Source organism: Paroedura picta, chromosome 2, assembly GCF_049243985.1.
Source record: "Paroedura picta isolate Pp20150507F chromosome 2, Ppicta_v3.0, whole genome shotgun sequence".
In the NCBI taxonomy this organism is placed as follows: Eukaryota; Metazoa; Chordata; class Lepidosauria; order Squamata; family Gekkonidae; genus Paroedura; species Paroedura picta.
The window spans coordinates 79471215-79485358 of record NC_135370.1 but is presented as its reverse complement, the minus strand read 5'-3'; the positions used below and the strand labels follow the sequence as shown (position 1 = coordinate 79485358).

The following is a 14144-nucleotide window of genomic DNA, read 5'->3' as shown; positions in this document are numbered from 1 at the left end:
ATCCGCAGTCAACAAGAAAATAAAACATCACATTCTTCTGGAAAAGAGCTTATTTATTTTCTGATAATTTATAAAAACACTTACATACATAAATACAAAAGGAATCTACCAAGTCAATTGGCCCAGGTGGAACATTGCAAAGCTAGTGCCCAGTCCTCTTATAAGTAATTATTCTTAGGATGGCAACAGCCAGTGGTTCTGACAGGTAGGGAATCTTCTTGTCAGAGGGGAGGGAAGAATGAGGGAACACTTCCAAGAAGGATATTGCAGCATTGCTTCTTGGTGTTGAGTTCTCAGCCAAACCCATTTGGCACTTCAGATCATTCCTCAGTAAGGCTGCAGAGACTGCAGTTTGCATATCTGAAAGGAGGAACGTGGAGTGCTTTGAAACCAAGAAGCCTGTCGCAGCGAGCAAAGAGTTCACGGAAGAGCAGAACACTCTGTTGCACACATGATTTAAGAATGGGTGAAATCAATTGACTGTACCAAATTCAGAACAGGGCTACAGGGGATTGTGAGGAAAAAAGACTCGCTGCAAGATACTGCTAAGGATTCTGTGACATCACAGCAGGCTGACCTCTGCTTGAGATACCCAGGAACATCAGTCAGCTCTGGACTTGAGCAAATTCTTTTCGTAGCCAAAGAGAATCCTGGTAGAAACGTGGGTCTCCCAAGTGTACAGCAGTCCTCTTGTAGAAGTAATAGTAGAGTACAGCCACTGCAATTAGAGGTAAATAATAGTCAACAACGTTCCCACTCCTCATCTGCCTTACTGATTTAACTGTCTTCAAGGAAACTTTGCCCTGGCTTAAACATTATCCACAACTGCAACTATTGGAATGATGCCAGCAAACAAAGCACTTCTCTGCTCTCATTAAACATTCTTGGGTGGGGTGGGATGGACTGAAGACTAAATCATCCTCATTGATGACAGAAACACTTAATACAAATGAAAAAAATATTCCACCTAATTCTTACCCAGTCTTTGGAACACAAAGAGGGCCTGCAGTCCATCTGTCCACACGAAATAGCTGGAATTTCTCCAGCGGCGGTTCTATGGGAAAGAAATGTAAAACATTAAAGACTGGGAAAAGACATCCTAAAAACAGCAAAGCCCATCCAGATTTTTAAAATGCCCCTTTCTCTTGGGCTATTAGGAGCTCTACTCCTCTAGAATTTCTTGTTCTTTGTTCTCAGTATTTACTTCCATAGTTCAAAATCAGTTAGATCTAGAAATCCTATTCTTGAAAATATAATGATTATTTGTTAGAGCATTCTAGAATACAAATAATGACACAGGGTTAGGCAACAATTTCAACTGCATTTCTTTTATATAACTGTATATATGACTAAAAAAAATTTTCTGGCTTGAAATTTTTGTATTATTTCAGAGTCTATACAGGGCAACAAGCACACACCTGGGTAAAGACTGTCAATTTCAACATTAGAGAACTGCTTTCAATACAAAAGTAACACAATAATTTATGCTGAAGTTCAGTGCACACTACATATTAACTATCCCCCCTCTCCCCCCCATGACTGAATGCTATTCAGCAAGTACCCACACTTGAGTCCTTTCAAAGATATCCTTCAGGGGGAGGCACATTAAAATTGACTCTGATACACTCAACAAATAACCACTTGCTGATTCATTCAGACTGCACTGACTCTCTCATGGATGCTACCACTACAGTAGGGAGTATCATTATGGGTGTCTAATGGGAATAGGATGTTCATTCTTTAATGGAAACTAGAGATTAACTTGATCCCAAGATCCCAGTTAGCACCCCAACCTTATTCTCTTGTATGGTTTTTCAGGGAAAATAAGTTTAGTGGTTCATGCTGTTTCTCTTTAATTTGCCAGTTTCGAGTTAGGGTGGCACAATCCCTGACCCATATCTTCAGCCGGTGTGGTGCAGTGGTTAAGAGCAGTGGCTTCTAATCTGGTGAGCCGAATATGTTCCCCCACTCCTCCACATGCAGTCAGCTGGGTGACCTTGGGCTCATCATAGTCCTGATTGTGCTGTTCTGACTGAGCAGTCCTGTCAGAAGATCTCTCAGCCTCACCTACAACACAGGATATCTATTGTGGGAACAGGAAGGCCTGTTCTTCAGGCAGTGAAAAGCAAGAGTATAAAAACCGACTCATCTCCAACAAACCCTTGCTGTGAGGGCATGGAGGAGCACAGGCAAGCTGATGACTTTTTATAATTTGTGTGCTCAGAGAGGGATAACCTTTTAATTTTTAAATGACAGTTTAAATGAAACTGTACACTGCATAAAAAAAATCCATGGAGAAAACTTGCCCTGACAAACTGCCAAGTCAAATTTTCTCCACTTCAGATATCAAATACGTCTACAGTTTCATTTCATGCAAATAAGTGAATATACATATGACAATTAAGAGGGGAAATTGGCCCACCAGCAGCAAGTAGGATGGAGCAAGACACTCTAATGAGGTGCATTCTTACCATCTGATATAGCCCGCTGCCTAAACCCATGTCTAAGCCATTTCCCTCTCATCTAAATAGGACCAATTAATTTGTACTTTGATCTGCTTTAACATCAAGCCTGGGGAGATGTTTGAACTGATGGAACAATTAAAATATAGTATTTTATTAGCAATGTTAGGCATTAACCGAATATGAAAGAGTAAGGATATCAATCTTAATACAAAGTGCCAGCTAGTCAACGCCGCTGTCTTCCCCATAACAACCTATAGATGCAAAAGCTGGACACTGAAGAAGGAGGACAGGAGGAGAATAGATGCTTTCGAATTATAGTGTTGGAGACGAATGCTGTGAATATCATGGACAGCCAATGTTACCAACAAGATAGTTTTAGAGAGGAGCAAACCAACGATGTCATTCGAAGGCAAGATATTACGGCTAAAACTCACTTACTTTGGACACATCATGTGATCAAACTCACTAGAAAATTCATTAATGCTCAGCATTGCCAGCGGCAAAAGGAAACGTGGTCGCCAAAAGATCCGTTGGCTCGACATGATCAAAGCCAATACAGGGCTGATCATGAACCAACTAAATGAAGCAGTCAGAGACGGGTGCATGGCGAAGACTTTCCTATAGAATCGCCGAGGGTCGGACATGACTGAACGGATCATATCATCATCAATTTATTAATCTAATTTTAAGTTTTAGATGTTTTATTGTATGTGGTATTTTTGTTGTTAGCTGCCCCAAGACCTATCACTATCCATAGCCTCAGAATGGTCAAGAGCTGGGGAAGAAGATATGGTTTCCACTTAGCAGGAAACAATGGGTGGAGAAGAAGAAGAGTCCTTTACATTGTTTGTGCCCGTGTACCCAAACAAAGGCAACTGGAAAATGGACAGAAAGAAAATATACAGCAATCTGATAAACTAGTCCAACTGGGGTTCAGAGTACTGCTCCACCTGAAAATGGAGGTAACTCCAGTTGAACATTAGGCACCACCAGCTCCATGCTTCCAAACTTCTTGGAGAACTCTGGAAGCCACTTCCCAGCTGCCTGGCACTATATTTGTCTTCACAGGACTCATTATCCTAGAGGCACCAATATTTCCAGGAGGGTTTTGCACTTATACAGGGAATGCAATCCCTTGGTGTACCACCTTTGTACTGTCTTCTTAAAAAATGATTTCCACAATTTCCACAATCTTCATATAGAAAATTGGAATTCCTTTAATAATTCTAAAAGATTATATCTGTGTAGATAAGCCATAAATTTGCCCAGTATTAAAATTAAACAGAGAAAAGCAGAACCTTTCCAAAGCAATTGGTACAATAAATTTTATATATTGATAATTTTTTAAGGACCAACCAAAACGGTTTCTAGATAAACTCCATTTCACAATTTTTCTTCAGTGGTTGATTCCTTATACTCTTATCAAGCAATTTTTATGTATATAAATAGGCCACAGGCTCTGTGAAGTATTGTGGGGAATGTCAGTCAAAAAACATTCCCAATCAAATTCATGTTTCTAGTGGAAATCTATCAATCTGGCCTGTAGATTTAAGTATCCAGACATCACATGGAAGGGGTGGGAGCAACGGGGGGGGGGCAGTTCAGCAAGTACAAGAAGGCTAATCGGATCAGCCAATTTATACATAACACTTAGACCTATTCTAGCTCCTGACAACAGACCCCGGAAAATCCTTTTAAATCCTCCTGCTTGACTGTCTAGAAGAGTATTCACATCCCAGTATCATCCAAACAAAAACTTCACAGACTCCAGCTTTATCAGACACAGGAATCTAAAACCCCAACTAGAAGACAGAAAATACTGAGGGCCCTGGGCTCTCAGCTTTGATTAATTCTTAATTAATTAGAGCTCAAATTGACATGTCTGCAAAAGTCATTGTGGGCCTCTTCTCCGAGACAGAGGGAAGGAAAGCTGGGAACCTTATGTTACCGTATGAGGATTTTGTAGAACATTTATTGCTCTATAGGACAGTGTGACATGTCACAAGCTGCTTATGGGAGGTACTGAGCTGCTGTGGCTTCATTACAAAAGACTGTTTTCACTGCACAGCTCATAGTGTTCATAGTGTTACAAGCACTACTGTGGGATTTAAATGCTCTCTTGTAGAAACATGAAATGTAGCCGTTCTAGACAAGTTAACGCTGCACCATCTCAGGTGAAAGGATTGTGCTTGTGCAGTGACACCCCCAGTGAACAAAACCTGTGGTTATAGTGTCACTTTTTATAGTCGTGAATGAGATCAGTTACATTAATTTGTCAGCAGGACACTAGGATAGCAGATGAAAAGAATCACAGGTAAAGATACAAGTCTAGATTTTTGCATGTCTCGAAAATTATCCTAAAGAACCAAACTACTCATCATTTAAAAAAAGATTCCTAATACAAAACTCTTATTGGGATAGGGGAGAGTCAAAGGGCGATGCTTTAGGTAAAAGTTCTGAAACTATGATATATCCTCAGGCTAGTAGTAAGGAGGTTCTATACAACTTCTTGTCACTTCCTAGTTTCCTTATAAATTAGTGTTTCCAAATATGCATAACTTCCATCCCTTTAACTAGTTGGTTCCCAAAGCTACAGGAAAAGCTAGGGAGTCAGGGGAAAATACACTTCGAAAGAAAATGAGGGTCAGGAAATCAAGGCTTAAACAAAAGCTAGCAATCTAACTTACTTGAAAGGAGATGTATACATACATACAAATAAGAATCCATTTGTAAAGACTATAGAAAGCAGAACGTGACAAACAATGTAGTACAGCTAAGAATGTTTAGTATAGTGAACTATCGAGTGCCACACCAACACAACATTGGTGAGAAACAAAAGACTATTTAAATAACTATGTGTGCTCGTTGCAAGGTTAATTATTTTGAATGGATCCCAGATGCCAATTATAAGCAATCAAGGCAAGCAAAAATCTCTAAAATGAGTTATTCCAGTCATGAAGACCGGCAATATTGCAATATTGCTAAGCCAAAACCTGAACTATAATACATCAGGAATATATCTAAAGCCTTATATGAAGGACCAGTATAGTTGAAAGAAGCCCAATATATGTGAGATAACTGAAACAAGAGGCTCTGAGTGAAGAACACATAGAAGATAAGAAAACTGAACTATCAAAAGCAAAGAACAGAACACGCACAGGACAGACTATGTTTGGAAGATTTTAAAAAACGCTCAGTGGTATCTGGATCTTAACTGATCACAACAGTATGAACTTTCAGCCATAAAATCAGAAAGGTTTGAAAGTACTTTCACATAAGAAATAGTGTCCCACTTCATGATTATATGCAGTTTCTGATAACAGAAATGAATGCATTTAACAATTGTATTCATTTAGACGCTTTCCATTTAGCTTATTTCAGCTCTTCAGATTTTAAGGTATGTGGGTCACCTAATCTAACTTATTGGACATCACTCATAGAACTTTCATGCGTAAAATTATAACAGTGCAGAGCGAGGGACACTAGACTGAGAACCTGCAGTGGCACAAGAGAAAAAAGGACCACGTGTTTGATGTCTTGGTAATCTTTGCTGGTGGGCAAAGAAAATAATTAACAGGATCAATGTGAGCACTGATTCTGTTTTTCTGGAGTTTCCTATGCAACGGGCAAAGTTCCTAGACTACACCTCACACCAAAGCTGCCAGCAGGAGCAGACACCAGGAACTATACAATTATTTTAAGAAAATATTGTTAACTATGGAAGCTGATTTGGAGATGAGTCTGGCAGACCTGCCCACAGTGAAGTAGGTCTTTGTGGCCTATCCATCTCCACTCTTGTACAATACTATGTTTTTGTTGTGTCTGTCCTGGAAGGTCCTCGTTAATAAAAATCACAAGGTTCTGAAGGAGTAGGAAAGTAAGTAAATAAAAAACACTCACACATATTTTATTTGCTATCCTAGTTCCCCATTTTCAGAATTCAGGCTTCACTAATAACTAATGCAAACACGTTTACTTATAAGCCAAACATTACCAGAATGCTATCATGCCTTACCATAACCCAGATGTGGAAAAATATGCTCAAAGCAAGGTATGCAGCTGAGAGGACAATAGTTCCTTTAAATTTGTGGAAGAGAAGATTAACCAGGCCAGCCTGGAAGACGAAGGTATTGAAGAACATGAGGAAGATGATGATAACGTTGAAGAGGATAGCAATATCCTGAATGCTGTAGGAAGAAAGGCAGTTTAATCAAGACAAAGACAGAGCAATGCCTTTACACACCCTCCAACGGGGGTTAACAATTATGAGTAACCATGCCAGTAAAATAAAGGTTACCTTAAACTAACTTTTCCTTAAGTCTGCTTTGCCTGAACACTTAGTGACTGTCATAATGGACCACATTATGAGCACCCTCTTTTTTTGTTTTATGCAAGTTCCCCAAGGGACCTAAGCCTATGTCACTAAAGCACATTTATGAGGGAGTAAATCAAATAGGATTCCCTGGGACTTATTTCAGAGTAATCACACCCAGGATCATGGTGTAAAAGTCTTTATTCAAACTCATTTATCCAGTTTGGTGTAGTCGTTAGGAGTGCGGACTTCTAATCTGGCATGCCGGGTTAGATTCTGCACTTCCCCACATGCAGCCAGCTGGGTGACCTTGGGCTCGCCACAGCACTGATAGAACTGTTCTAACCGAGCAGTAATATCAGGGCTCTCTCAGCCTCACCCACCTCACAGGGTGTCTGTTGTAGGGAGAGGAATGGGAAGGCAACTGTAAGCTGCTTTGAGCCTCCTTCGGGTAGAGAAAAGCGGCATATAAGAACCAACACTTCTTCTTCAAATGCTAGACTATAGTGTTATTCAAGGACATGAAGACAAATTACTCCCTGACTTTTAGAGATGGTTTTTTTTGTTTTTTTTAGCTCTCATGACTTTTGAAGTGCTTAATGCTTTAAAACACTCATATGGTGCCTACTAAGCCACAATGTTCTCATGGCAGCTTACAAACAATTGAAAAAATCCAGTATCAGCAATAATAATTAAACAGTATAAAAACTATTGGTAGCGTATCTCAGGTGTGGTGAGCAGAGCACATGCCCTGGATGCCATATTGGTGCAGCCCCCAAGTCAGAGCTAGACATAGAAGTGGCGGGCCCAGAGGACGGGGAAGAAGAGGATGAGGGGGCAGGTGGCAGCACCCTGCGTGCACGTGAGTGGCAGGCGTGTATCTCTGGGTGGTGGTAGGACCTCTCCTGGCAACATCTCTTGCTGCAGGGTTGGCTAGGGCTCCCCCTGGCCATGTCCTCCATGCATATGAGGAACATTTGCAGATTCCTGGGGTGGCTGAGTCCCACAGAACCAGGCCTGCAAACTCCAGTGGAAGAGGCAGAAGGGGGGGGTGCGCAACAGGAATGCCTCATCTGACTGACAAAGGCAGGTAGTGCCAGGCAAGTAGCCTGGCCAGGCATACATCAAGGAAGGAAGGACTGCCTCAAGCCCCCCACTGACATCATTAAGCCCCACCCATCTGCTGCCCCAAGTGCCAGATAGACTAAGTATGTCCCTGTAAACTTTTTACCATCCAGTCCTCAAACTTTCTGAAGTGGGACCTACTTCTAAATGTATTGTATTTTTCTGGAACCCCCTGCATTTGCCACAACAAATATCACAACAGTTATCATGAAGCAAGCTTATTTTTTAATTATTATTCATTTATATTCCGCTACTCTCAGGTGCCTCACGACGGTTTACAAAATTGATAAAATACAGTAAAATCCTTTAAAATGACCCATTAAAATATATTAGGACAATAACATAGTATAACAAGATGGCAGACAATAAATATAAACCCATTTCCCCGTTCAGCATGGGTCAATCTCTCTCTACCTGGGAGCAAGGAACCTAATTGGCCTCAGAGATCTATTTTCATGTTTTTTATGTATAAATACATAGCATTAATGAGCAACAGTCTGTATTCACAACCATTTCACACATTATACAGGGCAAATTCACTTTTGCCATCACTTCCTGGAGCCTCATCTCCTATCTCTTGTTTCTCCTCCACACTCCTAGCTTTGCAGTCCACCCATCAACATATCAGACCTTAGGTAATGCCAGGAAGAGGCAAAAAAAAAGTCTCAACAAAAGTCTCGGTAAATAAAAACAATATCAGCTGGTGCCTTAAATTCAGCTCCATAGGCACCAGGTGAATGGGTATGGCTGATAATTCCATAGGAGCCCAAGGAGCCCAAGCAGAAACTGTTGTGTGTAACCATCCATCTCTCAAAGTGAAGGTAAAAAGGCTTGAAAAGATCTCCAAACTGAGCAGGCTCATAGGGAAACAGTCAATCCTTCACATATATGCCAGAGTAATAAAAGATCTGCTATTCTTGATGCTACACTGTGTTTTAGGAATTTGTAATAATCTATCTATTCCTTCAAGAAATTCCCAAGTGGTGTAATTTCAACACATAATTTAGGGGACAAGAAGCCTAAACTTTATTATGTTCTCTCTTATGTCAAATGGGGGGGGGGGGGGGGAAGTGTGAGAAAACACAGTTACTAATGCTCATCCATGAGCCTCTTGTGGCACAGAGTGGTAAAGCAGCAGAAATGCTGTCTGAAGCTGTCTGCCCATGAAGTTGAGAGTTCAATCCCAGCAGCCGGCTCAAGGTTGACTCAGCCTTCCATCCTTCCGAGGTCGGTAAAATGAGTACCCAGCTTGCTGGGGGGTAAACGGTAATGACTGGGGAAGGCACTGGCAAACCACCCCGTATTGAGTCTGCCATGAAAACGCTGGAGGGCGTTACCCCAAGGGTCAGACATGACTCGGTGCTTGCACAAGGGATACCTTTATCTTTAATGTTCATCCAAGTTATCTCACTTGTAAAAGAGTCAGCACTTTGAACTGTATCTTAAACTGAACTGGTAGCCAGTGGAGCTCTTTGGCAAAACATGTTCCCTCCTATTTTAGTTGCTGCAATTGTAGTTCTGAGCTGTCTTCATAGGTAGCAACATGTAGACCACATTTCAATAATCTAATATGGATGAGATTACAGTACATTTATTTAGAGAGGTATCACGTTACTAAACATTGCAGTGCATGTCACATTTTCTATGAAGGCCCTCAGCTGATGAACCAACTTTAGTTAAAGGTACTTTGTACCAGAGACTAATATGTAGTTATTAGATTAGATGTGAACACCTACCTAAAAGTTCAGACCTAACAGTTTGAACCTGTGATTTGAACCTGTGATTCTTTATGCAACCCTAAGTGGCACTTGAAATATTGTGCATATATTCAAACAATAAATAAATAGTAAACACAAGCATATGTAATTCTGCCATACTCACATGAACAGCACAAGCTGGATGACAGGGGCCATGCGCAGCAGTTCTGAGAAGGAGTTGACAAAGAGATCATAGAACAGCAGTAAGAACTGCAAGGTGAGTACCAGACTATAACTACTGGTCTGGAGCATCTTCCTTGCCTGCAATTGTGGGACTTCAGTGTTTGCATCCCAGGAAACACTGCCAGCTCATACTCAACAGGGGAACATAAACTTCTCAATGAAGTACTATCACTGTTGGCTTTGTAAGACTTGAGTTATCAAACCTGTAAAAGGATACAAGAAACACTGAATAGTAATTGGCTAGTGAAACAGCTCCTTCATAAGACTGCAGAAAATCCTGGCCCGCTTAATATGCTAAGCAGTATAAGCACACATATTTGGACTATACGGTAAAATTGAAATATGATGAGCCTAATTTCAAACACAGAAATGAAGCCCCTTCCATTATGAGAATTCAAAGGCCATGAATGGGGTTTTGCTTATTCTGGGATCACAATCAACGAGAGCATATCACCACCTTACTCCAAAACCTACCTACAGAGCTGACATAGATGAAAAGTCAGAGACAGAAAGAACATGAATGGAACAAAGTCACACACAGAACTTTGAAGAAAAAAGCTGATGACACAAGAACATTGTGCAGCACACAAGTGGCAGAGATGGAGGCAAAAACGAGCATAAACAAGTGGCAAGCTGTTATGCAGCATAAGCAAGAAGTACCGCATCAGTGCTCATTTTCAAATGCCAGGTGCTACAAATCTGGGTTAGGTCACACACAGCCTAGCACTTCCATGAAAAGGTAACCAGCCAGACAGTGAGAAAACCAGTGGAGGCACCTATTCAAACAGCGCTAGATCTAGGCTTAACCTAGCACTGACCCTGCACTTTTCAGTGCACAAAGCTCTTTACTATTGCTGAAGCAGAACAACACAGCTCATCTCACACACACACACACACACCACCATAGAATCCGGATCTTGTCTCGCACGTGCTTGGTCGGAGATCTGGTCCTTGTTCTCCCCGCTGTCTGCCGCATTTAATTCCCTCCTTTTACGAAGCTCCCTTTCCTGAGGCAATAACATGGCCTCCACCCGCCAAGTCAAGGCGGGAAGGTGGCCTGAACACAGCCCTGCGACGAGACTGGACGAACAACGGGCCGCCGACGAAAAGAAAAGCCGAACGCTGCCCTCCGCGCCCCTCTCTTACCTCGCAGCACCCTTTTCCGTCTCCATGGAGACAGCGCCATAGAGACGGAGGGGCAGGACGGCCGCTGGAGGAGGCCCAGAGGACCGCCTAAGCGGACGTTCTCTCGCTATAGGCCGGGTTAGAACTAGAGAGATCCCCGGCTCGCCGCCGCCTCACGCGTAGCTGCCGCTCTAGCCTTTCCTCTTCGTCGGCGATCTCTGACTCCTACGACGAGCTGAGGCTGGAAATAAACGTTCGCATTTCATGTGCTTCTGGATCTCTCTTTATCTCCCCCCATCCCCATAATAAGCATAGAGCTTTTTAAGTAAGGGGACTGCAGGTGATGTAGCTGTTGATTTGAAGAATTCAGCACGTCTGTCGTCACTATGCAGTGACCTGCAACCCTGTGTGATTATTATTATTAGACTACAAATTGCCAAGGGTTTGTTTTTTTTTCTTCTAAGGTGCTTCATGTGCTTTTTTAAATTATTAAGCTTAATTTATTTTGAATTAGTTTGGTGATCATCACCTCTCCCTTTGACAATATAAGAATTCACTTAGGGTGGCTAAGAGGGTATCTGAAGAGAGACCGAGAAGACCCTTTAACTTTCAAATACACTGATACCAAATACAGGGGCAAGAGTCTCTTAAAGGGAAGAATGGTTGGAGTATTTCCCCTGTTCTAAAAAGAAAGTTCCAAAGATATTCTGTGGATGTCAAGGGTGAAAAGTCAAACATCACACAGCAAATACTGCATCAACAGTATGCACTAGGATTTTTGAAAAGGGGGGTGGAATTAAATGAGCACACCTCAAAATAGAATGCAGTTATTTCAAATGGAAAAGCAAAGATTTACATATCTGCCCACTCTAGGTTTTAATGACAAGGGAAAACAAATCTCAGCATTAAAAGTATCTTGGTTTCAGTCATTACAGCTTTCAGACACAACATACAAGAAAAATCTTTATTACTTGCACCTTTCCTATAGGTAAGAATCAGTTGTACCACTGCAGTCACACATCTGAATCATACAGAAAAACTCATTTCTGTCCTCCAGTAACCATTTTTCAAAGCTTTATTCACTTTATTCACTCTCGGATGACTGTTTCCACTATGGAAAAGAAAGTTTAGCACAGTACATTTTCATGACTGGGGAATGGATTTTTTCTGAAGAGCTCATCAAAAAGGACAAAAGCTTAGAAAAAAACTCTGAATGTTGTAATGCAGTTCTTTTATAAATGCCCTTGTAATTTTTCTGAAGTTGAGAAAAAGAAAATACAAGGCCCAAGACAATGTATTGCTTTTGTCAGTTTCTGCCTTCACTTCTTTATTTTTTGGTTCTTTGTTCTCCTTTACAGAAAGTTCTTCTAATTTCTCAGCAACTTTATTGGCACTAACATTCAGATTCAGATATCTTTATTGGCATAAGATTTGATATACATAAAACAAAATTTAAATCAGAAACAAATTCCAGGCATAGACAAATGGACAACAATAATAAAGCCTTATGTCGTAAAGCCGGTCTGCAGCAGAGATAGATTGGTTCTCGAGATCATTGATAGTGTTTTTGCAAGGTCCACTATCTGAGAAGGCTCCTTTACACTCAACAACATTTTCACTAGATGTTTCTCATCGATGTACAGATACTTCAGTTTTCCTATAACCCCCCCCCCCCCCCTCTGATAATGATAGAACATCTGAAATTTGGGGCAGTTGAATAATAGGTAGCTGGAGGTTCGCAACATTGTACAAGAGATAGCAACTAAAACCATCCCAAAGAAAAAGAAATGCAAGAAAGCAAAATGGCTGTCTGAGGAAGCTTTACAAATAGCTGAGGACAGAAGGGAAGTGAAAGGCAAGGGAGAAAGAGAAAGATACACCCAACTGAACGCTGAATTCCAGAGAAAAGCTAGAAGAGATGCCTTCTTAAATGAACAGTGCAAACAAATAGAAGAAAACAATAGATTAGGGAGGACCAGAGATCTTTTCAAGAAAATTGGTTTTGGTTCTTACCTTCAAGGCCATACGTGGTCTGGGCCCAGTGTACCTAAGAGACCACCTATACCACCAAAAGAGCATTACGCTGTGCCAATGCCAACTGGCTAATGATCCCTGGCCCGAAAGAAGTACGTCAGTCTTCAACGAGGGCCAGAACTTTTTCCATCCTGGCCCCCGCCTGGTGGAACGAGCTCCCTGAAGAGATCAGGGCCCTGCCCAAACTCCCAAAATTCTGCAGGGCCTGCAAAAGGGATTTTTTGCATTTGCCTGAGACTATCAACAGGTCCCCCCTCAGACATCCTTCCATGGCCTGAACCAGTCTGTCCTCTCGGAGGCCTTGGCTGGGTTCCGTTCCTGTTGTATTGTTTATGATCACTGAAATTGTGTTATTGGGTTGTTGTTGTTGTATTTGTTTATGTTATGTACTAATTCGTTCCATGTATCCCCCATGTTGTATGTAAACTGCCCTGAGCCATATGGAAGAACAGTATAGAAATCAAATAAATAAATAAATAAATAAATAAATCCTTCAAATTTTGCCTTGAATTTCTGTGCATTTTCTGCACTTAAAAATGAATTGCCATAAGTTCAGGTTTGGAGCTGTAATCTGCAAAGTATTCCACACCATGCCCTGTCACTCCCAGCGTTAGGCTTCACCTCCATCAAAGGTATAATTTGCACAGATTTTTAAGGTTTTATCTCTCCTCATCAAGAGGTGAACGGTCCCCTTCTCTTTGTGCTTCAGGAGTTTTACATCACCGGCGCCTTGCTCTTTCCATTCAGGATGATTGTTTTCTGATGCAGTTTTGCACACATCTTCCTCATCTTATTTCAGAATTTTGATTTCTTGCTCAGGAAGGGAAACGAAGGGCTCCAACTGGGGGTCACGGTTTATTTATTTATTTATTTGGATTTTTATACCGCTCATTCTTTATAGCTCTGGGCGGTTAGAATCATCCACGTTGTCAGTTGCTGAGACATGCTCCTCATCCTTGGTCTCAGCCATGACTCGGCACAGCAAGGTGGGTCTGGCTCTGCTAGCGGGGGGCGGGGGGGGGGGATCTTCATGTGCTTTTAACGGCTGCCTGACTTTGACAAGCAGAAATCTCGCAAAGACCGTGACATGTGTTGCATTTAATGGATCTACATGACTGAAAAAGCTTCTCGCTCAATGTGTCA

General features: G+C 41.5%; 1 protein-coding gene and 1 pseudogene across 3 annotated transcripts; both read right to left on the bottom strand.

Annotated features, from left to right (window-relative positions):
* Positions 1–32: 32 nt before the first annotated feature.
* Positions 33–11180, bottom strand: TMEM138 (transmembrane protein 138). Of its 3 annotated transcripts, none has more exons than XM_077321138.1 (5): positions 10989–11180; positions 9784–10045; positions 6481–6652; positions 979–1054; positions 33–718 (listed from the first exon to the last, which is right to left on the bottom strand). In XM_077321138.1, the coding sequence occupies exons 2-5, from the start codon at positions 9909–9911 to the stop codon at positions 606–608; spliced, it is 489 nt and encodes a 162-aa protein (XP_077177253.1). In that variant the 5' UTR covers positions 9912–10045; positions 10989–11180; the 3' UTR covers positions 33–605. The 3 variants fall into 3 exon arrangements, with proteins under 3 accessions (XP_077177253.1, XP_077177251.1, XP_077177254.1); XM_077321136.1 differs by lacking the exon at positions 10989–11180 and adding an exon at positions 10742–10982; XM_077321139.1 differs by lacking the exon at positions 10989–11180 and adding an exon at positions 10745–10982.
* On the bottom strand, positions 9997–13971 carry LOC143828913 (ran-specific GTPase-activating protein-like; annotated as a pseudogene).
* Between the last annotated feature and the right edge of the window lie 173 nt (positions 13972–14144).

Excerpts from the sequence above, each read along its gene's own strand:
- TMEM138 (XM_077321138.1), bottom strand. The coding sequence starts at position 9,911 with ATGCTCCAGACCAGTAGTTATAGTCTGGTACTCACCTTGCAGTTCTTA. Across the intron at positions 6,653-9,783 it reads ATCCAGCTTGTGCTGTTCAT|CATTCAGGATATTGCTATCC; the intron begins GTGAGTATGGCA and ends TTCTTCCTACAG. Across the intron at positions 719-978 it reads CTTTGTGTTCCAAAGACTGG|TGGCTGTACTCTACTATTAC; the intron begins GTAAGAATTAGG and ends CTCTAATTGCAG.